The sequence below is a fragment of the Thalassophryne amazonica genome, chromosome 7, assembly GCF_902500255.1.
Source record: "Thalassophryne amazonica chromosome 7, fThaAma1.1, whole genome shotgun sequence".
Lineage (NCBI taxonomy): Eukaryota > Metazoa > Chordata > Actinopteri > Batrachoidiformes > Batrachoididae > Thalassophryne > Thalassophryne amazonica.
The window spans coordinates 25,571,628-25,598,338 of NC_047109.1; the positions used below are offsets into that span (position 1 = coordinate 25,571,628).

General features: G+C 41.1%; 1 protein-coding gene across 1 annotated transcript in view; it reads left to right on the forward strand.

Annotated features, from left to right (window-relative positions):
- ascc3 (activating signal cointegrator 1 complex subunit 3) overlaps positions 1–26,711 on the forward strand; it is a 626,361-nt gene that overhangs the window by 582,509 nt on the left and 17,141 nt on the right. The window contains 3 exon segments of the mRNA XM_034173960.1: positions 5,979–6,203; positions 21,543–21,694; positions 24,730–24,874. Of these exon segments, the coding sequence (XP_034029851.1) occupies positions 5,979–6,203; positions 21,543–21,694; positions 24,730–24,874 (522 nt within the window).

Sequence of the window (26,711 nt, forward strand, 5' to 3'; positions counted from 1 at the left end):
TCTAAGATTTGTGGGGCCAAGTACAATAACTTCAGTTTTATCTGAATTTAAAAGCAGGAATTTTGAGGTCATCCATGTCTTTATGTCTGAAAGACATTCCTTCAGTTTAACTAATTGGTGTGTGTCCTCTGGCTTCATGGATAGATAAAGCTGGTTATCATATGTGTAACAATGAAAATTTAAGCAATGCTTTCTAATAATACTGCCTAAGGGAAGCATGTATAAAGTGAATAAAATCGGTCCTAGCACAGAACCTTGTGGAACTCCATAATTAACCTTAGTCCGTGAAGAAGTCTCCCCATTTACATGAACAAATTGTAATCTATTAGATAAATATGATTCAATATTTCAATATTTCATATTCAATGTCATGGCCTGCAAATAGTCCGGATCTTAATCCAATTGAAAATCTTTGGTGGAAGTTGAAACAAATGGTCCATGACAAGGCTCCAACCTGCAAAGCTGATCTAGCAACAGCAATCAGAGAAAGTTGGAGCCAGATTGATGAAGAGTACTGTTTGTCACTCATTAAGTCCATGCCTCAGAGACTGCAAGCTGTTATAAAAGCCAGAGGTGGTGCAACAAAATACTAGTGATGTGTTGGAGCGTTCTTTTGTTTTTCATGATTCCATAATTTTTTCATCAGAATTGAGTGATTCCATATTTTTTTCCCTCTGCTTGGTCTAAAAAAGTAACCGTTACTGACTGCCACAATTTTTTTTCCTGATTTCTTATAGTGTTTCTTAAAGCCAGAAAGTTGCCATTTGAAATGACTTTAGTTTTGTGTCATGTCTGTGATCTGCTTTTTTTCTACAAAATTAAACAACTGAATGAACATCCTCCGAGGCCGGTGATTCCATAATTTTTGCCAGGGGTTGTAGACATGTTGATGGTTTGGAGGAAGTGACTAATGAAAGTAACTCAGACAGAACAATCGGAGAGAAAGAGTCTAACCAAATACCAGCATTACTGAACGCAGCCGAACATAAAGATATGTCTTTGGGATGGTTATGAATAATTTTTTCTCTAATAGTTAAAATTTTATTTGCAAAGAAAATCATGAAGTCATTACTAGTTAAAGTTAAAGGAATACTTTAACTTTAACTTAGTAAAGGCTCGGAGGTCAGTGTACAGTGGCTGGATGGCAGAAGAAAGTCCGCGGGTGCCCCAGCTGGCAGCTAACCTCACTAATGTACCTCCAGATGCAACATTTACAATTCAACCTATGGAGGTGTTTGATTTTTCAAAACCCCAGGAATAGGAAAGATGGATCAGAAGATTTGAGAGTCGCATCTCGATGACATCAGTTTGAAAGTTTGCAGTCTGCCACATGCTGTGGTGAATTGAGTAAACCAATTAGAACAAATTTAATTAATTTTTCCAGTAGAAAAAAATTGTCTAATGTGTCGGTTTTTGTGGATGTGGTGGTGTCATGTGGTGCAGTTGTGATGTTTTTGTCACTCACACAGTAGGGGGTTGGTTTTATGACTTTTGCTCTTTTCAGCAGACACTTTTTTTCTGTATCTGTTGCCCTGCACACAGAATAAATCTTCTGTTGTCACTTTGTAGGAAATGTTGGAGGGGAGCAGAGTAGTGTTTAGGTGTTGCTTCTGGTGTCTCTGTAAAGATCTATAGTGTCTTTCTCTTGCACATCCATATGCAGACACAACGGCCCAGACAATAAATCATTCCCCTCCCCTCTCGGCTCCTTTTTCAGCTGGTAGTTTTTGGAACCGTGTCGCTGGTCAGTGATGGATGGAAGCGGAACAGTCCGGCTGGAGGTGGGGGTGCTGTGACAGATGTGGCCATCGCAGCCTGTTGATGGGACTGCATTCGCCAAATTTAAACTAGAGTGTATTAGAGGAGAGTAGCTGTGTGTGTCTGTGCATCTTTCTGTGACAAATAAAACCAGAGTACAAACAGAAGACTGATGGACTGTTTTCCACAGCTCAGGACTGAACAGTCTCATTTACTTCAAGCAATCATTCAAAATAGGAAGATTTTAGTATTTGTTCGTAATCAGGTATTTTGGTGTTTTGGAAGAGAAGGTGAAATCCAACCCTAAATCAGAAAAAGTAGGGATAACACAGAAAATTTCCTGATTTGTAATTCTCCTCTAAACCACGAGGCACCACGAGAAGGTACAAAGTCCTCCTGGGAAGGAAATCAGCATCTCCACAATGCCTGCCAGCAGATGAAGTACTCTAAAATCTCCTGGTAGATGGATGCATTGACTTTGGACTTGATAAAACACAGTGGACCAACACCAGCAGATGACATGGCTCCTCAAATCATTACTGACTGTGGAAACTTCACAGTGGACTTCAAGCAACTTGGATTCTCTACCTCTCTCCACTCGTCCTCCAGACTGTGGGACCTTGATTTTCAAATGAAATGTAAAATTTACTTTTAGCTGAAAAGGAGACTTTAGACTACTGAGTAATGGTACAGTTATTTTTTTTTCCTATAGCCCAGGCTGCATGCTTCTGACATTGTCTCTGCTTCAGGATGTGGTTTGACACGAGGAGTGTGACATTGTTGTCTATTTCATGGACACATCTGTATGTTATGGCCCTTGATGCACTGGCTCCAGCCTCAGTCTTCTCCTTTGTGAAGCTTCCCAAGTTCTTGAATCAGCTTTGCTTGACAAATTTCTCAAGGCTGAGGGCATCCATCCCTGTTGCTTGTGCATCTTTACCGATCACACGTTTGCCTTTGATTCAACTTTCCATGAATATGCTTTGATACAGCACTCTGGGTCATTCCATTTCAATTCAACCAATATTTGAGGGGCTTCACGCACTTTGTCTCAGATTTTCTTTAAATTTTAATCAAATATTCCCAGACTATTCAGAACAACAAATCTGAAGTTTGAGGCCTTTAGGCCAAGTTTCTGAGATATGGCCAATTTAGTGTGCGTGGTGTCTGCCATTTTTTAGGCAAAAATTATGGCCATCATTTCTGGAGCTGCATGATGAGTGTGATGTTGTGTGATGCACCTGTTCTACAAATCAGAAGTTCTCTTGTTGCATCATCTAAGTCTGTGATGGGCTTGACCCCTTGTTTCCTACAAGAAAACATGAAATTGAAAAGTCTTATTCCAAAGCATTACATGACGAGACTGATCAATACCAAAAGAAAAACTGCATTCAGTGTTTATTGGTCTGTTTAAAGAAATTTGAAATGTAGATCATCAAAATATTCACCTGCAGAAAGAAGTGTGATGACATTCACTTTCATCAGACCAATGTGTCTCCCCCCCTCACTCCCTCACTCTGACACATGAAACACTCATTTCTCCACAAACATTTCTACACATTTAAGAGATCCGTGGGTGTGTTTAATTAACCATCATTAAGGCCTAACTATTGTTTAAGTACAAAACTCACACACACACACAAGCTCCCAATGAGACACAGAGAGAGAGACCTGTAAATTCCTTTAATTTTTCCTGTGCTGAAACTAATACCTTGGGGCGGAGCTTATCAATACTCTAGTGCATAGGTGTCAAACTGATTCCAGAAAGGGCCAAGAGGGTGCAGGTTTTCTTTGTAACCACCAACTCCACCAGGTGATTTCACTGATGAACATCACTTTGAGCAGATGGGAAGAGTTCATCAGTGAAGTCACCTGGTGGAGTTGGTGGTTACAAAGAAAACCTGCACCCTCTTGGCCCTTTCTGGAATCAGTTTGACACCTATGCTCTAGTGGCTCCTTTGCCCCCATCTCCGCCGCCGCTCGCTCCTCCCTCTTGGGGCCGTGGCCATGGTGGTGTGGTTCTGCCGACGCCCTGCGTGCTTCCCTCGGGTATGGGGTTGATACCTGTGCCTCCGTGGGGGGGTGTCGGGGGTGTGTTCTGCGCCGTTGGTCCGCTCCTTTGTTGGTCTGTCGTGCTGCCCCAGTGGCTCTGGTGGCTGCCCTTCCGCTTCCCTTTTTCACCTGGTTCCTCCCGGGGCCCTGCGTCCTGGACCCATTTCCGTTGTTGCTTGCGGTCAGCCGTATGGCTTCCAACGCGCCGGAAGTGGTCCGTGTCTTATGGTAGGGTTCTGTACATTTATCTTGGCCCAACACACCAGCCACAGTAGTGATCGGATATATAGCTGTGATCTGGGTCTCTGTGTGTGGTTGGTTATGTGTTCGTGGCCAACACCACAATTCAGTTTTGGGTGCTCTCAAGGGGATCAAGACTCTGGTGTCCTTGATTAGAGTATGAATGCTCACTAACTAGACAATAGACTGTCGCTGTCACTGCTTGTTTATGTGTGGTGGTTTGTTACGGCATGTTTTATGTTGGGGACCAGTCTCCTCGATGTCTCACTTCACAGTTATTGTCTTCACCACTTGTCTTTCGTTTTTGTCTGTCTTCGTGTTGTTTTGGTGGTCGGTCCTTCCTGATAGAAGTCGTCAGTCGGCTTTGAGTAGGATGTTGTAGGCTGATCGGGAAGGGCGGATGGGGGTCACACACGCACACCACATTCACTCACACACTACATACCTTCTGTCCTGCAAGAATAAATTGCATATATGTGTATTAATGTTTATAAATGGTTCTGCCAGTGTGGCATTTACCATTACTATATATGCAGACAGGGGAAAAAAGGGAAAAAAAATTGGCCATATCTCAGAAAGTACTTGGCCTACAGGCCTCAAACTTCAGATTTGTTGTTCTGAATACTCGGAATATTTGATTAAAATTTGAAGAAAATCTGAGACAAAGTGCGTGATGCCGTCGTTGAATTGACATGGAATGACCCCTCTGTGAAGAGCCAGGCCTTTCAACAATGACCTTTGGCTTATCCCCAGTGTGGAGGGTGTCACTGAGTGTCTTCTGGACAACTTAGTCTTCCCTGTGATTATGGTTGTCTGAACTGAACCAGACTGAGTGATTCATTGTATTTGTACTGCATAAATAGTGAGTTACTCAAACTTGAAATAAAATATTCAGATATTTTGAGCTATACATTTTATACTTTTTGTAGCTGTGGGCCTTAAAAGTATCCTCAGTCCAAGCCCCTACCCAACCACACAGCCACTAAGGGCCCTTGGGCAAGGTCCTTAATCCCCCAGTTGCTCCCTCTGTGTTGTGAAGCGCATTACAATGCAGCATCCTGACATCAGCGTGTGAATGGGTGAATTTGAGGCATCATTGTAAAGCTTTTTGAGCTTCTGCTTCAGATGGAAACCTGCTATATAAATGCAGTCCATTTGTAATAAATTGTCACCTTCTGAAATTCCTAAAAAATCAATTTTTACTTTTTCACAATATTCTTTTTTTGTTTTTTTTTGTGGCTGAGACATTCATGGTATTTCTCCTCAGAGTTGGGTAGGTTTACTTTGACATGTAATCTGTTCCTGAATGTAAAATACAATGCATATAGAATAATTACTTCAAAACCCATTTCAAAAAAATTGTTAAATTCATGTGAAAAAAGTGACATAACCACAATTACTCAACCACAATACAATCAGCTGTAGGCTGTAATCATTTAAATTGAAATTCAAAAAAATGTTTGAAGCATTTTAGTTTATTTGTAACGAGCCTAGAATATGTATATAATTTTATTTTTTTCTGAAATAACTGATAAAAAAAAATAGAGCTTTTTCTTGACATTATAATTTTTTGAGATGCAGCTGTATATTTAGAATAAAATGCCTCCATCCAAACTTTTTTGGAATGTGTTTCTTGCCGTAAATGCAGGAATGTGTGTCTGTTACAAATAAAATTAACATAATTTAACATAACACATAAAATATCTTGTGTTTGTACTGGGTTCATCCAATGAAATTGAAGTCAAAGTGAACTTTATTTATTTTTATTACATTTTCCATACTGTCACTTTTTCTGATTTGGGGGTGTAATTCTTTTTTTCTGAATGGGAGAAACCTGATGAGCAGTAATGGGAATGCAGCACTTTTTAAAATCCTGACCGCAGCATGGCTCAGACGTCTCGTCACACTGGGGTCTCTCTGTCTCTCAGGATGCTGAGGAATACGCCGAGCTGCCCGTCAGACACAATGAGGACCAGCTGAACAGCCAGCTGGCTCAGCAGCTCCCCCAACAGGTCAACCCACACTCCTACGACAGCGCCCACACCAAGACCCACCTGCTGCTGCAGGCCCACTTCAGCCACGCCCAGCTGCCCTGCAGCGATTACATCACTGACACGAAGACTGTGCTGGACAATGCCATCCGGATCTGTCAGGTAGGACCGAGCCACCACCTCCAACAGTTACATCTTGGATTCTCTTACACTTCGTGGATTAAAATGTGAGATTTTGCTTTCCTTTGTGGTCTGTTTTTTCACTCTGTGTTGGTGATCTGAGCTCTCGTGGGCTTATCCTCCTGTCTGATCTGATCTTATTATGTTGATTTGTATTTTTCCTCTGTTTTATCATTGTCTCTTCTGTGCGCAACTTCCCAACATAGTACAACACAATATCAAACTCCATCAAACTTTTCCTTTTTTATTAACATTTTCCAGTTAAATTTACAGTAAGCCCACCCCTAAACAAGCAGAAGAAGGGGGCGGGGATTAAACTCCTATCCACTTGTTAAGTGTAACAAAATGCATCACTTCCAGATCTAAACAGTGGTTTGCAGGCTTTGTTTCCCATCATTTTGACAGCTCTTTGTCAGAATACTGTATTGAATGTAGACTGTGTGAAAATGCCTGAAGGTTGTCTTTCTGACTATCGGGAGAAAGTCGGAAACATAACAGCATCTTTTATCATTTTCATTTAACAACTTAAATAAACACCTTTATACAGACAAAAAAATCACGTTAAACTCTGTCCCTCCCTCTGTATGTGTCCCCCCCGACACTACCTCACTCTGACACATGAACCACTCATTTCCCCACAAACATTTCTACACATTTTAGAGATCTGTGGGTGTGTTTAATCAACCATCATTAAGACCTAACGATTAAGCACAAAACTCACACACACGCAAGCTCCCAATGAGACAAAGAGAGAGAGACAGACCTGTAAATTAATTCCTTTAATTTTTCCTGTACTGAAACTAATACCTTGGGGTGGAGCTTATCAATACTCTGGTCAATAATTTTGTCCTGCGGCCCATTTAATATCAGGTTTCTATACTCATCCTTCGGCGTCTTGCAGACATGGCATTAAATAAACTAGTCTGATTACTGTCAACCTTTTGAAGACATGAGTGCGTCAGTATTTGGTGCGTTGCTGTTCAGATGGCAGTATCAGAAGTGAGAGGTTTTCTGGTGAGGAATAAATACTACATACAGTATCAAAGAGTGCGAGCAGATAACTTACAGGAACAGCTGTAATATTCCACAGCTACCTGAGGTGAAGTATTTGAGCTCCTCATCTTCCTTTGACCGCACGGTCTCCTCTGTAACCCACCAAATGCAGACCCCCCCCACCCCAAACGGGATGGACATGTGAACACTGGTCAGCCCATCTTGGCACTGTCTGCCTGCTCACCTGGTATGGAAGGAAATGGTGAAAAAATATGGTACAAACCAGTTATTAAAGTTTTGTATTTTTCTATTCGTGTCTTCATTCAGTTTTCTTTTCAGTTCCGTTTTTCAATTCTCTACTTGAGAGCAGATTTTTAGCGGATGTGCGTGCTGGGTGTGAAAATGACCACGGCGCTGGTTTTAATGAAAATGACATTAGATTATGTTTGGCTTTGAACACATTGGTTTGAAAACTTTTGAACATTTCAGTGGGACACGTTAAAATGCTCTGTGCATGCAACGTGCGCATTATGCTGGAAAGCACTGCTGTATATTATGCAGAGAATAGAAAGAATGTTGGCCAGTGATTTATACCTGAACTCAGCGTCCCCTCTCATAAATAAGGCCGTGCTCAGCAGTGACATCAAACAGCCACAGAGGGGCTGCTCCTCACTGCATGTGTGGAAAGAAGCTTTGAACTTCACAACTCTCAGCACCTGCTCACTTTGTCTCACAAACTGACCTTACACTAAGCACTGCAGAAACACACTTCTTTAAATTTTTCGTTCACTTTTTAAGCTCATCTGTGAACATGATGTAGTGACTGTGTGACGTGTTTCATTTGTTCTGCCTAGGGGGTGTGTGTGTGTGTGTGTGTGTGTGTGTGTGTGTGTGTGTGTGTGTGTGTGTGTGTGTGTGTGTGTGTGTGTGTGTGTGTGTGTGTGTGTGTGTGTGTGTGTGTGTGTGTGTGTGTGTGTGAGAGAGAGAGAGAGACATATTTCACGGCTCATGAATGTGGATATTTCTGGCTGAAAATGTTCTGGTCTCAGGTTTTTCTGGTTTGGTTTTATTGATTGTTTGTCTGCTTTTACTAATACATGCATTAGCCATAAAGCCAATGTAACAAAATGCGACTGACCTCACACACTGCAAAAACTGATAACTGATATCTAAGAAAGTTAAAACAACTTATTTAAAGAAAATTTAACTTAATTTTTTGTCTAAATAGAAAAAATAATCTTGTCAAACATTGTATTTAACCTGTAACAAGGAAAGGCAATGGATTTCAAATCATCCAAGCAAAGGAACAAGATTGTTTTCCTTATTTCAAGACAGAGGCTAATCTTAAAATAAGAATTCTGTCTCGTTTTAGGGCATATTTTTGATTATTCAGTTCCTAGACATTTGGCTAGTTTTGAGAATTCTAACCAAGTAAAGCTTCTTACCCCATTGGCACATTTTTTTTTTTGCTTAATACAAGACAATTTGGGTAGATTTCGGATTATCTGGCTTAGTTTGAGAGGGACAGTTTTTGCAGTGCAAAACATTTAAATGATAAATGGACTGCATTTATATAGCGTTTTCCATCTGCATTAGATGTTCAAAGTGCTTTACAATAATGTTTCACATTCACCCCGATGTCAGAGTGCTGCCATACAAGACGGCCACTACACACCGGGAGTAACTAGGGGATTAAGGACCTTGCCCAAGTGCCCTTAGTGATTTTCCAGTCAGGCTGGGATTTGAACCAAGGATCTTGTGGTTAAGCGTTGGGCTTGAGACCACAAGACCATCACCTCCCTTGATGGGGAACAGTGAATACTGTCTCCATTCTAATTTGTTTTTTGTTTTTTTAAGGCCATTGCCATTGATATGGGCCTGTATGCAAACCGTGAATTACCAAATGTTTTGAGCTTGAAATTTCTCAGCTGCCTTCTGTGTCCTTCTTTATCTCAAAATAATTGCAGTTTGTTACTTGATATTGCAAGCGCGTGGTAGAATACAATAATGTAGCCACTTTTGTTTTTCAAAAAGACCAATGTAAAAATATTGCCTCTGTATTTAATGTAATTTTGATATAAAGTCAACCACTCACTTTCTTCCTAATCATATTCAATTTAAAAACCATTGTTGTCCACGTGAGAACCCGTCAAAACTGTGAGATCAACAGTGCAGAAAGGGAACATTTCCTGGAAACACTAGTTGAGACACTGAGCAGGTCTGATTGTTATAAACTAACTAACCAACTATTGCTGCTGCTGACCGAGATAATGTTTTTGTTGTTGTTGTTAGTTGTCCAATATGGTGGACTATGGCAGGCCTGTTGGGGCTAACATACCTGTTCCACTGCAGTTACTCAGCCAGATGCCCTCCGGATTATACAGCACTCCAGACACCACTACCCTCACTGAAATGATTAAAGTTTATACTTAGTACATTTACACTGCCAAACTTGTCTAATAGCCGTATTTGAAAGATGCTTGGGGCGCTGCAGTAGGTCACTTGTGCACACGTGCAGCTGTTGCAGTACCGGGATGTAAAAGTTGAGACCCTGGCAGTTTTTGGCTATCCAGAGCTCGGAAGTCCAGGTCGTTGCTGCGGGACAATTCTGTCAGAGAAATTACAGATTCCGCTTAAATTTGATAAATCCTTCAAAAGAATTAGGTTGTAGACCTGCCTGGGAATAACAGTTGGGCATCTGACTACAAATCAGACACAAGGAAACAAAAAACGATACAAGAAAACAGGTTTTCCGAAGCACGGATGGCTTCATGGCATTACCTTTCACCCATTTCCACTCAAAACTCATCAAGTTCAAATAAGATCTCAATGAGCGAAGATGTGTCATAGAGCTGACAAAAAAGAGCCAACTTGCAATTCTAGAGTCGGCTTATTGCATTTCACTGGTGGTGTCGGTCCATCGGAACAACGTCCAGTCTACGTCGTTGGTATTCCCGTTCCTGATCATGATCTTCTCTCGCTGCAAGGCCAATCTTTTCCGCTCTCTCTGCAAAATCTAACAGTTCCTGCTTACTGTAACCCGTGGTCAAAACATTCCTATCTTTTAAATCCTCTTTGATACTTTTAATTGTTTGTTACTCAGCCATGGCATTACTTCGACTACCTAAACATAGATTCAAAATGACATCATGGTTTTTTCATTTATCTTTGATGTCTTTTTAGTAGAATGCAATGGGCCCCAAACCTGGGGTCTAAAGTTGTACCCTAGGCTCTATAGTTATCCTAACCAGAGCTGGCATTGTATCCGAGGGCTCTCTTCAAGATGGTGATCGTTCCCTTAATTGCAGACAACTGCACCCCATGTGCACTTGGGTGACTGGGGATTGCCTCAAGGTATTTCTTCAGGTTCTTCTTCATCAGGCCTGTTGCTCCCACCACAACTGGGATGATATCGATGCCTTTCAATGACCATGTTGTTCGTAGGTCATTTTTCAGGTCTTGGTATTTCGAGATCTTTCCTCTTTCCGCTCGATTCAGGCCGTAGTCATTGGGGACTGTCACATCAATGATTTTGGCTGTTTTGTCTTGCTTGTTCCAGATGACAATATCAGGATTGATTGCACCTCCTTTGATGTGTCTTCCTGCTAGGATCTCTTTGTTGTAGAAGACAGTTACTTTTCCATTGGATGAGACTGGTGCTGGCTCGTGCTCCCAGACATGCTCTTTGACTTCCATCTCCAGTTCCTTGCAGACCTTCCAGTGGAGATATTGACAGATCTTGTTGTGTCTGGATGTATAATGCCTATCTGCCATGAGGATCTGGCATGCTGAAGTTAGATGGTTTACACTCTCAACAGCTGTATGACAGAATCGGCATTTATCATTCTGTGAGATCCCTGCCATTTTTTTGAAGCCATTTTTTAGAAGTCCCTGATCTTGTGCTCCAATCAGAATTCTTTCTCCATCAAAAACAAGTTTTCCATTTTTTAGCCACCGCATTGATCCAACTTTGTCGATGTATTCCTTTTCGAGTTCTTCTTGGAAACGTCAGGCTCTTTTGTGCTGTTTCCATCTTTCCACTCGATGTTTTCCTTCTCTTTTGCTGTATTGCCCAGTCAGGTGTGTTGCCAGGTTGGTGGTGCATGCACAAAAGTAACCTATGGCAGCACCCCCTAATATTTGAATGTGGCGATTGAAAGCTGTTGAGGTAACACTAATGATCAAAGCTGGATTATTATCAGTTCTAACAAATATCAGTTTCTGTTTGTGTGCTTGTACATTAAACATATTGATGGCTGTTGGATCAAACTGCTTTTAAGTCTGGTGTTCCTTGTTTTAATCGTCCTGTATCGTTTGCCTGATGGCAGCAGTTGGAGCAGGTCCTGACCGGAGTGTGATATGTCCTGGAGTGTGTTCTGGGCTCTCCTGAGGCAGGGGGAGCTGTGAAGTTCTTCTGGAGTGTTTTCTTCTGTGCCACAGTGCAGCTGGAGGACCAGACACAGAGACAGTATGTAAGAATACTCTCAGCTGGACAGCGATAGAATGACATCAGCAGTTTCCTGAGAACTCTCAGGAAGCACAGTCTCTGCTGGTCCATCTTCACCAACTCAGCTGTATTCGCACCTCAGGTCAGGTCCTTTGTTATGTGGACTCCCAGGAAGTGGAAGTCCGTGACCCTCTCCACACAGCTCCCGCTGATGAATAATGGTTGAATGTCTCCTCTCTTCTTCCTAAAATCCACAATTAGCTCCTTGGATTTTTTTGTGTTGAGGAGCAAGTTGTTATCTCTGCTGCGCCACACTGTCATTGTCACTGTCATCTATTAAAAGTGGAACTTATGTCCACAAAAAATATCTGTGCATAGTCCCCACTGCTCCAGATGGGGCAGTGCAGCATGGAGAGCTGTCGCCGCAACATCCTCAGTGGACCTGTTCACCCTGTAAAGCCCCTTTCACACCAGGGCCAACGTAGAGTTGCATATTGTGGTGTACTGACTACGCCGAGTTAAGCAGCTCTACGCTGAGTTTTTGCTCCCCTACACAGCAGTATGCTGAGGGGTATGCGGGGTGGACGCAAAAAAATTAAACGTTTCATTTTTTTCGCCGTAGTGCACTGGACACAGAAAGTACTCAGTTTTAAGCAAGTCTGCACAACACTCGGCTACTGTATGTAAATCTACACAACACTGCGCTCCTGTACACCAAGCCCCCGCAATTCTACACGCCAGGGTGAAAAATCCTTTTACATACCTGCATTGATGAATTTTATTCATCCTGCTAGACTTTGCTGGCAGTGAAGCTTCAAAACCACGGAAGAAGATGAGGCAAACCAAGCTTCCACATTCAGAGGACATGTCCACGTCCACTCCTCATGAACAGATCGCCAGCGAGAGGACATTTCCACGTTCACTCTTCACAGACAGATCGCGCGCGACTGCCAGATGCATCTCCGCTTTGCTTTCACCTCCTCCATTTCTGTCAAGATTGTGGCAAATTAAAGAAAGTCCATTAACTCCTGCTCACGGACAGATCACCAGCGAGAGGACATTTCCACCGTTCACTCCTCATGCACAGAATGCATGATTCTGCAGAGCCACACACTTTCACCTTCTTAAGTTCTCACACGATTGTGGCAGGTTAATAAAGTCCATTAACTCCTGGAAATTTCCAATGTATCAAATCCATCTGCATGTCAGTCTGTAGCGTCATGGAGCCAAACATCTCACCTCTGAGGCACAAGGTTTTTCTCTCTCTCTGTCTCTCCCTACGTGCAACGTGAATGCCCTTCATGTACCGTTTGTCAACAATGTAAAAAAAAAAACAAAAAACAAAGTTGGCACGAGTGGACTGTGAGAGGCAGAAAAATAGTGGCAACTGGAGCAGAGACTAGTTGAAGATCCTGGTAAAGACCCCATACAGCTGGTCCACACAGTCCTTCAGTACATGCCCGGATACCCTGTCTGGTCCAGCTGCCTTCCGTTTGTTGACAGCCCTCAGTGTGCACCTCACCTCGCTCTCCCAGGAGGATGGAGTTGGTGTTGTCCACTGGGTGTAGCAAGGCTGCTTCTGATGACTTCACCTCAAAGGGGGAAAAGAAGAGGTTCACTTCCTCTGACAGTGAGGCATCGCCTTCAGCAGCTCTGACATTCCTCCTGTATCTTGTGATTTGCTGGACTCCCTGCCACACTGGCCTGCTGTTGTTTCTCAGAGGTATGACAGTCACTTAACCCGGCCATTCCCCATCGCCATGCTGCCGGTCATGTGCCGGGCTTCCAGGATTATTTACATGAGAAACAGCATACATACTGCAAAGTGTGGGACAAGCTTAGAGATGAAGTCATCATGTCTGAACCTGTTAGTGGAGTAAGCGAACATACCAGGTATCCTTCTAGTGCTAAATTACTGTGGTACAAGGAGAAAATTGCCATTTGTGGACGCTTGTACACAGCAGTTGGCTGCACCTGGAGAGACATTGTTATCACCGCACGTGTAAGTACACTCAGGACTTATTAAGTTAATTGAGGATTGCAGGCCTGCATATTTATAGTAGTGTTTAGCGATAATGTTTGTCATTAACTTTATTGAATGTTGTGTAATGTGTACACTGCTGTGAGATTGTGGAGAAAAACCAAGCCGAGTCTCACTCTTTTGTTTTCGTGGTCCCCTCACGGCTTCCGTAGCGAAACAAGTAATGTTTTAGTGGTGCGTTTATTTTTTATTACACTGTTTCTGACCCTGCCCTTAGTGATAATGTTCGTTATTAACTTTATTGATTGTTGTGTACGCTGCTGTGTGATTGTGGAGAAAAACCCAGCCAAGTCTCAGTCTTTTTTTCTCTCTCTCTTTTTTTTTGTGGTAGCAGCTTCCTCAGTGAAATGAGTAATGTTTTAGGGGTGCATTTATTTTATTTTATTTTACTATGTCTTGCCCTAACCCAGGGGTAGGCAACCTGTTCCAGAAAGAGCCATGAGGGTGCAGGTTTTCTTTGCAGCCACTGACTCCACCAGGTGATTTTACTGATTAATATCACTTTGAGCAGATGGAATCAGTTAATCAGTGAAATCACCTGGTGGAGTCAGTGGCTGCAAAGAAAACCTGCACCCTCAATGCTCTTTCTGGAACAGGTTGCCTACCCCTGCCCTAACCCATGGTGTAATAGCGGAAAAAAATGACAAAAAACAGAGGAAAGACGAGTTGAGATGGCTTGTTTACACCGCCAAGCACATTGTGACCGGCTAAACTTGACCTTCAGCTGTGGGTTGCACCCCCTGCACGTGTCCTGTGACGTCACATGCAAAGCCTCTTGACCTTCCAAAGCCCTCTCTTCAGGTTGGTTCAGGCCACGTTGTAGACAGCCCTGTCCCCAGACCTAAAAGTGACGTCCCTCTGCTTCAGCAGTTGCTGGACCTCCTTGGTCATTCAGGGCTTCTGATGAGGATCAACCTGAATGCATTTATCCACTGTGACAATGTCCCTACAATTCGTAATGTAACGTAATGCATGTTCAAAAATGTCCCCGTTTGTCCTGTTGAAGCAGGCCTGCAGCTGCTGAGAGGCACCATCAGGCCAAGTTTTAGCAGTTTTTGTGACAGTAAGAGCAGTTTTCCTGTATACAGGGATTAAAAGTAGTGACAGGTGGTCAGACTGATCCAGGTGAGGTTGAGGTTGAGCCTGACAGCCCAGTTTGTCATTAGCGTAGACCCTGTCCCTGTACTTTGAGACGTTAGTCAGTGTGATATGCAGCACAAGGGCTGCCCTCGTAGTGTTTTATTACAAAATTCAAAAAAGTTTTAATTTACAAAAATACCTGTTTATTAAATGAGCATCTGCTTTCAGTTGTACTAATGCAGTCGGTGTTTCAGCTGTGTTGCTTTCACCATCAGTTTTAGTAGTGACCACAGTTTTCTTTTCTAGTTCAACAGAATTGCACAGCTGTCAGATCTATTTCAGTTTCAATTTATTTTCATTTATATATTGCCAAATCACAACAAGAGCAAGCACACAGGCGACAGTGGTAAGGAAACACTCCCTCTGATGATTTGAGGAAGAAACCTCAAGCAGACCAGACTCAAAGGGGTGACCCTCTGCTTGGGCCATGCTACCGACACAATTAACAAGATCTCTCTCTAACTGCATCATGTAAACTTGTACAGTGAGTTACCTCATAATACTGGACAAACTCTGAATGACATCACCCATATATTTTCTATAGAGACACGGAAGAACTAATATGATGGCCAAAATTTGCTGCTCTGAGTGGCTTTTGATTGCCATGTGCTGGTTTATACATGACGCTGTGTTGTTGTCACTATATGCTGTCGTGTGATAGAAAATCTTGCAAAAACTGTTTGTCTCAGTAACCCTGAAATTATAAGATCTAGAAGGATGACTTAAAGTGCATACTATTCAAAATATGCATATCATTCAAAATATAACGCAATGCTAAAATACCCTTGGCCATATGAGCATTATTGTCTTCTTTATAATTTGCATCTTACTTACAATTTGTGCATGTTCAGTAAAGCCCCTCTATCAATCAGTCAATCATAAATAATATTTATGTTTTAATGGCATGAGTGGACGTTAGCTTTGAGTTAATGGACATCGGCATGCACACTGTCATGCGCAAAATGTCTTGTAAATCACTCCAGAGGTGTGGTCAGGTTACAAAAACAGCATTTTCAGTCTTATGTGTTTATTTCTGGCAAGTGTTTACATAATATATGACAAAGAGGTTATATTTACACACAAACGAAACAGAGTTTGCAGCTAGCTAGACCAGCCTGTGATGTCACCAGACATGGGGTCAAATACTTTGCATTGTATTTAAATACAAATACTTTAGATTTTCGAATTCCAAATACAAATACTTTGTACTTTTTCAAATACAAATACTTTATATTTTGAGTATTTCGAATACAAATACTTTCTATGAACTATAAACAACAAATCAACACAAAAACTGATAAACCAGTGACAATTTATTGTGAAAATAGCATGACCAAATACTATTGATAAGTAAAGGATTGAATGTTTTATCACAAATTCACTATTATAATATCACAGGCAATAATCAAACTATCACAATATATATTATGTTTCCATCAATATTGCATCCTTTTGTATCCACCATATCACAAAACAATAATAAAATGTCATATCTTCTCGTCTCATATTGTATTATTGTATCTCAATCACAATAACGCGGAGCTTATAGTTTTCTGGTGTGTCTCAACATGGTGTCACAGAGATTCCCAAGTTTGAAAAGTATTTGAAAAAGTATTTGTAAAAGTATTTGGAAATACTTGGGATCTGCGATGTGTTTGAAATACAAATACAAATACTTTGAATTCAAAATCAGAAAATACAAATACTCCTAAAAGTGTATTTAAGTATTTTCAAATACAAATACTTTTGTATTTGGCCCCATGTCTGGATGTCACCATGCTAACATCTGCGAAATGTCTTGTAAATCACTGCAGAGGTGTTATCAGGTTCCAAAAACAGAGTTTTCAGCTAGCTAGACCAGCCACTGACATGACAGTGCTGCTCTACTCTGATTGGCTATCACCCCCACCAGGGCTGGATCCAGAGTGAAAATCTGACAGATGCATTTTTGCCCAATGATAAAATTTAAAAAATCAATAATCTTCATTCTTTTATTCGTGTGCAACATACACTGTCACACTTCATTTAATGTATTTATTATACTTCATGGACCATAGTGAACACTTCTTATTTGTATAAATATGATGTCCTAAAAAAACAACACTATAACAAAAATTGACATGGTGGATCCTTGATCTTTGGACATAAATAGGAATAAACAAAATCTGCAGTTTTTGTCAAAAGCATTTCCTTTCAGACATTATTGGCATGAATGTCAGCTCTTGCAGCTGCTGTGCTGCATGTCAGGATGTAATTTGTGAAGAAATACAGCACGTCTCATTTTGGGAGGGAAAAAAAACATTTTAGTCGATTGTAGTTTCTTGTCTGTATTACAACGTTTGTAAGAGGTGTCATTTTATTTAAAGCGGCAATTCATTTTAAAGTTATTAATTCTGACCGGACTCTGTCTCGGCAGAGAGCCGTGCAGTGTTTGGAGCTGTGCCAACGGAACGGAGGAGGATTCTTGTTTCTTGATTGCAACAAGACAAGAGTCCCGGTTAGTGACTTTAATCCACACAAAAGTGACTCGCGGTATTTTAATGGTTTTGAGAGGGGTTAAGAAGCGGACTTGCTGTTTCTGAAGAGCAGCGAATCAAAGAACCAACGAGCTAGTAGATCGAAGCTTTGCTTCAATGGTTCACGCTTCAAAGTGAAATCTTGCTGCAGAAACGGTTGATTACAGAGCCGCTGCAGACCAAACCCTGAATATCCGACTTTATTTGTACGTCCGTATGACTCTGAAACTCGGAAAAATCTGTATAATTTATGGACAATCCGTATAGGTTGACATGTATGGTCGGAAAACCACCGAAAATGTAATTTCAGTCATCAAAGAATGCCTTTCAGACACACTATTGTCTGAAAACTATTTATAAACCACTCACCATTTCTTGCTGAAATAAGTGCCCAATTTTCCTTGCACAACTTTTTTCCTGGGTGCCATGATCATAGACTCGACTGGACTGACGCTATGTTTGTTTGATCCGGTTTGAATTTTCCTGTGTACACCTGCGTGGTGCATTGTGGGATCAAATCAAAAGCTGTGTTCACTGCGGGGACATGTTCGGCACTATTCAGGATTATTCAAAAAATTTTTTTACCGATGACGAACGATGCATAAAAAAAATCTGACCGATGCAACTGCATTGGTCCAAACCGATCTGGATCCAGGCCTGCCCACCCCTCAAAAAAAAAAAAAAATCAGAATGGAATGATATAGAATGTGACTTTTTAACCTCTTAAAATAGGTCAAGGTTTGCCATCTCGGAACTTGTTCAATGTCTGTGTCCCAAGAATGTTCCCTGTTATTTTGAAGACTCTGGCAGTAATAGGATTGACTTATGCTGAGCACAGACAAACAGACGGATGGACGCAAAGTCTTCGCAATACCTGATGGCCATATTTGATGGCCTCGGGTAAAAACAGAATGTGATGTTCCATTGTGTGTGTGATGGCACAGTGATGTCATGATATCATGATATGACAAAGTGATAGAGAAATCTTTTTTCCACAATAACTCTAAAATTTGTACAGACAATGATTATTTCAGTGGAATAACCATATCTCTTTGTGGCAATGAACATTATTTACACAAGTTTGAAAAAATAACCACCAGACATCATCCTTACACATTTAGACAACACTGATTGGCTAAAGGCTTTGGCTCACTCTTTGGTTCCTCCCATGAGAGAGTCTGGCTGGTGTTTTTTTTTGGAATGCATGTTCCCTCATCTAGATGTCATATAAATTGTGGAATTCTTACTTGCTAAATGACACAGATTCCATTGTAAATGTTATCATCAATGTTTCTGTTTTTATTATCAGTGTTTTGTTACTTCAGGAGGAATGAAACTTGTTTTCCACAGACATTTTCGATCATTGTTTCTGTGTTTGCAGTCTACACCTGTGTAGGCCTATGGTTATGGATAAGAAGACAAATTCTCTGAGTGGTTGTTGTCCTTATTATATCTCCCACAAACAAAAATTTGAGTCAGTGTATCAGAATCCTCCTGGCTGTCCGTAAATCATGGGTTAAAGGTCTCCGTCACCACGACGGATTTCCATCATTTGGAAAATTTAACCACACATACGTGCATGCACGTGGTGTCATGCGTTTTGGGCCGAAATATGATACTCTCACTGTCAAAGCAACATCCCGTTCTGCACTAATCAAAGTGGCAGCAATGTCATTGTGGATGCCGCCACACCGCGGAGGAAGGGACTGTGTGAATTTTACTCCTCTCCGCTCTGTTTACTGCTTGCCATGAGCCACGGTCCTTCTCCTCTCTGTCTTCGTGGGAACATTGGCAGACCTTCCCCAAGTAGAGCAGGGTGTGGCTTTGCATTGAACCAATGAAGCAATGCTTCGATCTGCTGCTTCAGTTCTTTGTTTTATCTCGCTTTATCTTATTTTTTCCCCGCTAAAACCCTAAAGAGCATATATCTGTAAGTAATATTTACCTTTTTTATGTTAAACTGACCTGTTATGGTCTTCTGAAACAGTGGATAGATGTATTTTATAACTTACAAACGGGACAGATGCTAAAGCGTTAGCATGTCTATGGTGTTTTCAATGTTAAAGTTAGCATTAAGCTGTAAAAGAGTCAAATGTATTACAAATTGTAATATTTTATTCATTTATTTTTATTTATATATCAATAATAATAATAATAGCAACAACAACAATAATAGTAATAATAACTAATAATGCCACAATACAGTGTTAGAGAAACAGACAAAGAATCCAATAAAACAAAACAGAACAGATTAAACCAACTCACAATGAACATAAATAAATAAAAAATATAGAAATAACTGTTTCCTGTGAACACCTAGTGACTCTTAAACCTCCACTTCATCCCTGTTTTATTTACGTTTAATGACCATTTGTTTCGGTCAAACCACATCTAAGCTGTGTTTTTACACAAGAAAAAAATAAAATGCAGTAACCTGCACATTTGTGTCTTTTTTCATGAAAATATTTTATTAAATATAGCATATTACACTTTAGTCAGGCCTTTAAAATACTCTTGTGGACTCTTGCTGTAATATGTTGTCAGTGGTTGAGATAGTTGCTGTAGGCATCTAAAAATGCTCATAATCAGGTGAAACCTGATGGAAATCTCTTTGTGATGTATGTATGTGCAAAATAAAACAAAACACTACTTCAGGTATGTTTTTGACGAGAATATAACATCATAACTTTGTTACAAGGTCAAACGTTGATGTTGCGTGACAAAGGCCTTTTAATCATAACTCACTTAAAGAAATAATGGCAAAACTCACATGTAAGTAAAAAATAAAAAAACGAATAATTGAAAAAATAATCAACCGATTAATCGATTACTAAAATAATCGTTAGTTGCAGCCCTAGTTTGTTTTACGAGTGAGAGCATTTTATCGATTAAATGTGAATAAGCCAGTTTTGAGTTTCTCAGTGTGCATGCGTTTTGAAAACGGGTGACAGTGTTACTTTGTGCACAACAGAACAATGTTGTCAGTTGCTTTAGGCCCTAATTTTGTATTTTATTGACTGTACAACCAGTGACACAGCACCCTTTTGGCGCATTTACCGGAATAGAACTGATCAGAATACTACAGAAGACAAAGAATTTTTACTTGACAGTTTGAAGTGAGTTTTCTTTGTTTCAGAGGGCTTCATACCCATTAAAATTTGGTAGAATATACAAAATTTAACTTGCTCTTTTAAAAACAATTCTGGGGGAGCAACCCCCAGACCCCCCATAATCAATACTACGTACTTCTGGTCCGATGTCTTCAATGAGAGAAAAGTGTACTTTTGGTTTTAATACATCCTATTTGTCATATACATGTACAAAGAGTAACCACTTTACATCATATGCATGACATTACACGTCCATTACAACCATATCATACAAGCAAGCAGCCAGTATGGCGGGCAGGGGAGGGGCATCATTTTGTGAGCTTGCTGACAGAGGTTTACTTTTTGTTAGCATGTTTGTTGGTTGTTTTTAACTGTTTAGAAATATTGCCATGTTAAAGCAAACAGATTCAAGTGAAAAGCATATTATTTGTAACATTGCAAGTTAAGGAGTTCCTCTGAAACTGACCATTTAGAAGCTACTTTCACTGCAAACACTGATATCTAAGAAAGTAAAAAAAGACTTGTTTAAAGAAAATTGGACTTATTTTTTGTCTAAAAAGAAAAATAATCTTGTCGAGCATTTTGTCCATAAGAAAAAATGTTTTATTTTGGGAAAATGTTTGCTAGTTTTGGGACTTCTAACCAAGCAAATTTTTCTTAACTCATTGGCATATTTGTTTTGTTTTTTTTTTTTTTGCTTAATACAAAACAATTTGGCTAGATTTAGGATTATTTGGATTATTTTGAGAGGGGCAATTTTTGCAGTGTTGAGCCTAACCTGGTCTGAAGACAAACTGAAATATAGAGCGTGCGCGCACACACATTTGTGGGCTTACAGGAGGGTTTTCATCTTTTGGAATATTTTAATTTTTGTCTGTCCATAACAGGAATTAGTAGAGCAGGAACTACTTAAGTTCACTGTGATGTTCGGGTCTATATAAAATTTTCACTGAATTTGAGGTCTTATTTGTGATAGCCTAAAAGTGTATGGATGACTCCTGAGGGATTTGTTGTTCCTCTGTTGAAGTGCCACTGCAGGTGAGTGTGATCTGACGTCTTGATTCTCCCCGCCAGGCGATGCTGGATGTAGCTGCCAACGAGGGTTGGCTGGTTACGGCTCTGAGTATCTGCAACCTGGTGCAGATGATTGTCCAAGGCCGCTGGCTGCATGACTCCTCCTTACTGACTCTGCCCCACGTGGAGCAGCAGCACCTCTATCTGTTCAGGTAACACACACACACACACACACACACGCATGCACGCTTACAATCTGTTAACTTCACACTGACATTTAACGGTGAAAAAACCAGCTGCAGAATTCTGTCGGTCTTAAAGCTGTTAAATATCAGCACTGCCACCCTGCACTCACATTTTTGACTGGTTGTGTGTGTGTGTGTGTGTATGTGTGTGTGTACGCTGTCAACCTAAGGGACCCAGTGACCTCCCCCTTGGTTCCCCCAGTCACCATAGCAAGTTTGGTGTAAATTGCTTAATTGCTGTGGCTGTGCATAGAGAACACACACACACACGGTCAGTTTTGTATATTAGAATTTAGATAACGGCTGAATGGATCCTTGTCATTTGATTGGTGCATTGTATGTCACGCAGCATAGATTATTCGTCCCATTTGTGTTGCATTGCATTTAGAGTGCAGTTTGGTTCCATTTAGTGTGCATATTTGGTTCCATGCTTTTGGTACCATTGCACTCTGCGCACACACATGCACGCACACACACACACAAAAAAATCCACTCCACTGTAAGCTGACTGCAGGCATGAAGAGCTACGCGTCACAGTTTGGACTCCTGTTTAAAGTTCGTGTTTGGACTTTAGCAGCAGTGGAACACCAAAATGTAAGTCCCTTTTCTGTTGATTATAAATTAATAAAATATCAAATGACAAGGATCTGTTTTAGCTGTTATATAAAACAAATAATGAATGTTATTACATTCTTTCAATGGAACGAATATTTAATTTGTTAAAGGAGAAAGGATTGTTGTTTCAATTTGTACTTCATTTGTATTTCAACTAATGATGCAGGGCAGTCGTTTATGGAATGTCACTAGTTAGGGCATAGTTAAGATTTAGTTACTATTTCATGAGCTATTTCTTTGAATGTATTTGATACCAGGTTCATGATACACAATAATGGTACGTCATGATTTGTGTAAGTCATGCTCTGTAGCATTCCAGTTGTTACAGAACCAACCTGGAACTGTCACGAGTTAGAGTGCACTGTTGTTTGGTACTCACAATACATCTTGGTTTGAACACTTCAAGCAGTAGCTAAAAGTTCCAACAAATCTCTCTCACTCGCTGTACGTCACATTTGTGTATCATGTATTAGACCAGAAATACGGACATGCCGTTGGAAGAGTGTTAGTTTTAAGGAAGTAGACTAGTCAAAGTATGGTCCAAAAATCTTTAAAAATGCATTTTTTGCCTGTGGCGAGGTGATCTGAATATTGTTTCAGCTTTGTCTCCACACTAAGCAGGTATTAAGCTCTGAAACTTAACAGGTTAATACTCCAAACAGTACCCTTTAATATGGTATATTACATTACCATATTTCAAGGTACTTCATTTTCTACCCTATGGTGGCCAGAATCTGTACGCATTCCCATGCTATGAGCCTGGAAAGAACTAAAGGGGGTGGGGGGGTAATGGTCTAGTGCAGGGGTGCTCAAGTTCGGTCCTCGAGAGCTACCTTCCTGATACTCTTAGTTGTCTCCCTGCTCCAACACACCTGAATCCAATGAAAGGCTCATTAAAAGGCTGCTAACGAGTCTTTCGTTTGATTCAGGTGTATTGGAGCAGGGAGACAACTAAGAGTATCAGGAAGGTAGCTCTCGAGGACCGAACTTGAGCACCCCTGGTCTAGTGGTTAAGTGTTGGGTTTGAGACCAGAAGATCCTCAGTTCAAACCCCAGCCTGACCGATGTGTATAGGTGAACGTGAGGCAGAATTGTAAGCGCTTTGAGCGTCTGATGGGAAAAGCGTGATATAAATGCTGTCCATTTTACCATTTTAAAGATCAGAGTTCAGAGAAGAGGTCCACAGAACCTTCAGGCTTTGAAGACTGTTTGTGTAGAACAATGGGCCAAAATCACACCTGACTAGTTTCTCTATATAGCATGCGTCTTGAAGCTTCATTACCAATAAACGCTTTTGTTTGAAGCATTAAATACATTTCAGTAAACATGTTCCATACTCTTCCCCTGTGTCATTCCACTTTATTACACATAACTTAATTTCTGTACTTTCTGTGCTTTGGTTTCTTTGTATGTGTGGATTAGTTGGGTTATTACCGACATCTGTGAAAAATTCATATCACTCACACCTTTAGAAATATATTTACTAAGAAAAATGGTGATGTGCTCAATATTGATTTTACCCGTTGTATTTCTGATTCTGATTGGCTCATTATTTCTCAGGTACCTTAAAGTAAAGTTGATTTACTGTGAAGCAGTAACTGTTCTCAGCTGGAGTGCTCTGGCCCTCAAAGTGTTCTGGAAAAACAAAAGATAAATTGATTAATTGTGATTTTCAAGCTATCCAAGTTCACACACACCTTCAAAGTACAGTATTAATTATGAACTCATATTTACATCTACTTCTGTGTAATACAGTATACTGCAAACTCTAACTGGTTTGACATCAGTGACCCTTGCAGTGTTTTCTGGGTTTTAAAGATCCAAAAAAACAAACCCACTATAGATTCAGACCACCTTATAAAACCTGAATTGCGTCACCTAGAAGTAAAACCAGTAGATGGATCTTGTCAGCCATCTTGCTACGCCCAGAAGTCTTGATTGTGTGCTGTTATATGCGACTAGTTTGTTGTGAATCAAGCTGAATGCCTCAGTGTGTGTGACGTATCAACAACAGTAGTTTGTGATGATGATGTCAGGAGGTGTGTTTCTGTATGTGGGTCTGTGCTCAGTCGTGTCAGCAGTACACTAGGTCTGGTCAGTGATAGTGGGTACTCCTAAACATGTCGGCATGTTCTAAAGATCTAGCCTGTCAGTGCAGACTAACATGATCCTCATACGTGGTCTTTGCAGTCCATCTGGGCTGGCTTTGATTTACTGATGTGGTGGACGTCAGACCTGGATAGAACTTAAAACCTGGTAGGTTAACTGTGGTGCAGGTGCATCGTATGCTGCAGGGATGGTGTGACGTCCCTGCTGAAGTCCTGCAGGTATTTGCACGTTGAGTTTCTGGTTGTTATGGTTCTGTCTGTCCTGTTGTCGCTCCATAGGAGGTGGGAGAAGAGGAAGGGCGCAGTAGGAGGCTTCCATGGGTCAATAGAAGGACTTCCTGAGCTGATTGCTGCCTGTGACGGAAGGGAAAGTGTTTTTGCTGCTATCATTGGCAAAGAGTTTGAAGCCCATCGGATTTCCCAGGTAAGACTGCAAACACTAACACACCAAGAAACCAATGTGACTGTGCATCCATCCTATGTGCTCTACTGGACTGATCTGAAATCAAGCTAAAAATCACGTGTAAGATTCAGCCCAGTCTCACACTTTTTTCTGTGCCCCCCTCATGAAAATGGTCCGCTTTTCATGGCGTTTTTAAAATGTATTTTACTATTTATAATCCTTCCCCTTCTCCTAACTTTAACCATAACTGTAACATGTCTCACTTCCCTTAACCATACCCCCCACACCCCATCACCCTGCATTTCATCCCTTGTCACAAAAAGCGCCCCATTTTTGTGATGATATCATGAACCCATAGATCAGGTGACTTTTCGTAATGCCATCACGAACTGCCATGAGACTGGATTGTCTTTATTGATGCACAGTTCATCAAAAAGTAGCTGTTCTGCGGTTGCTTGCCGTGCATGTGATCACACCCACACAGTTATACGACTGTGCATGTCTTGATGTGCCACCAGCAGTCACTGTGGTTCCAGATACCCTCAGGATCCCCAATTACAGCTCCACTGATGGGGTTTACAGCTCCAATTTAAGTGCTAATTGCAGCGGTAATGAGAGTGTCCGGGCACGGCAGCGGACCCCACGGCTTCACCCAATCACCGTCTCTGCTTTCCTCCATCCCCACCTTTTCTACCCCTCCCACCCTTACCCCTGAGTGGTGTGGTGGCCTCACTAATTAAATCATTAGATGTGCAGCAGCGTTCCTGTCTGACTTACTCAGGGAGTGTAATCCTCACATAAATAGCTTTTGGGGGCTGATTCAGAGAGGCTTTTCTCCTCTCAGCCTGCAGTACATTGCCATACAAACATGTGTGCACATTTCCCTTTCTGTATGTCCTGACACTGTGAACATGATATGTGGGTGATTTTTTTTTTTTTTTGTAATTTAAATCATTTTTCACAAAAGAGAATTAAAATATCAGCCACTGTCCCATTGTCTAAACACGCAGCACAAAATACCAGTTCAGAATGTTTATATGTCTAAACAATAACGGTACTGGATCAGACAGCAGCTAGTAACCAGAAGTGCTGTGTTCAGGAGGACTGGACCGCTAAAGACACACTGCCACCTTTGACCCACATCAACAGTTTGATGTTTCTGTTTGGCCAACGTTGTACACACAGTGCCCAACATATTGTTCATGTCAACACTCTGTGTTGTTGTCCATTCGGCTGCTCAAGTTTTTTGATCAACATGACCACAGCCGCAGAGCCGCACTGGTATTTGGCACAAGTTTTACATCGGATGCCCTTCCTGACACATACAGCTGCTGTCTATTCTGAAGAGGTCTCCCATCCATGTACTAACCAGATCCCGCACTGCTTAGCTTCTGATATCTGACAGGATCAGGCTGACACAGAGCAGACCGACTGCGTGTCAACACTCACACTGACTGTGACTAAATGACGTATCATAAACAATGTTTGTGAATGATATATATACGAGGTCTATCAGAAAAGTATCCTACCTTTTTATTTTTTTAAAAAACTGTATGGATTTGACTGACGTGCGATTACACCAATCATGCTTGAACCCTCTTGCGCATGCGTGAGTTTTTTTCACGCATGTCGGTGACGTCATTTCCCTGTGGGCAGGCCTTGAGTGAGATGTGGTTCAGCCCTCTAGGCTGAATTCCTTTGTTTCACACGCTGCTCGAGACGACGCGCGTTGCTTTATCAAAATTTTTTCTGGACCTGTGAGGAATATCCGAGTGGACACTATTCGAGAAATTAAGCTGGTTTTTGGTGAAAAGTTTAACGGCTGATGAGAGATTATGGGGTGTTTCTGTCGGTGTAA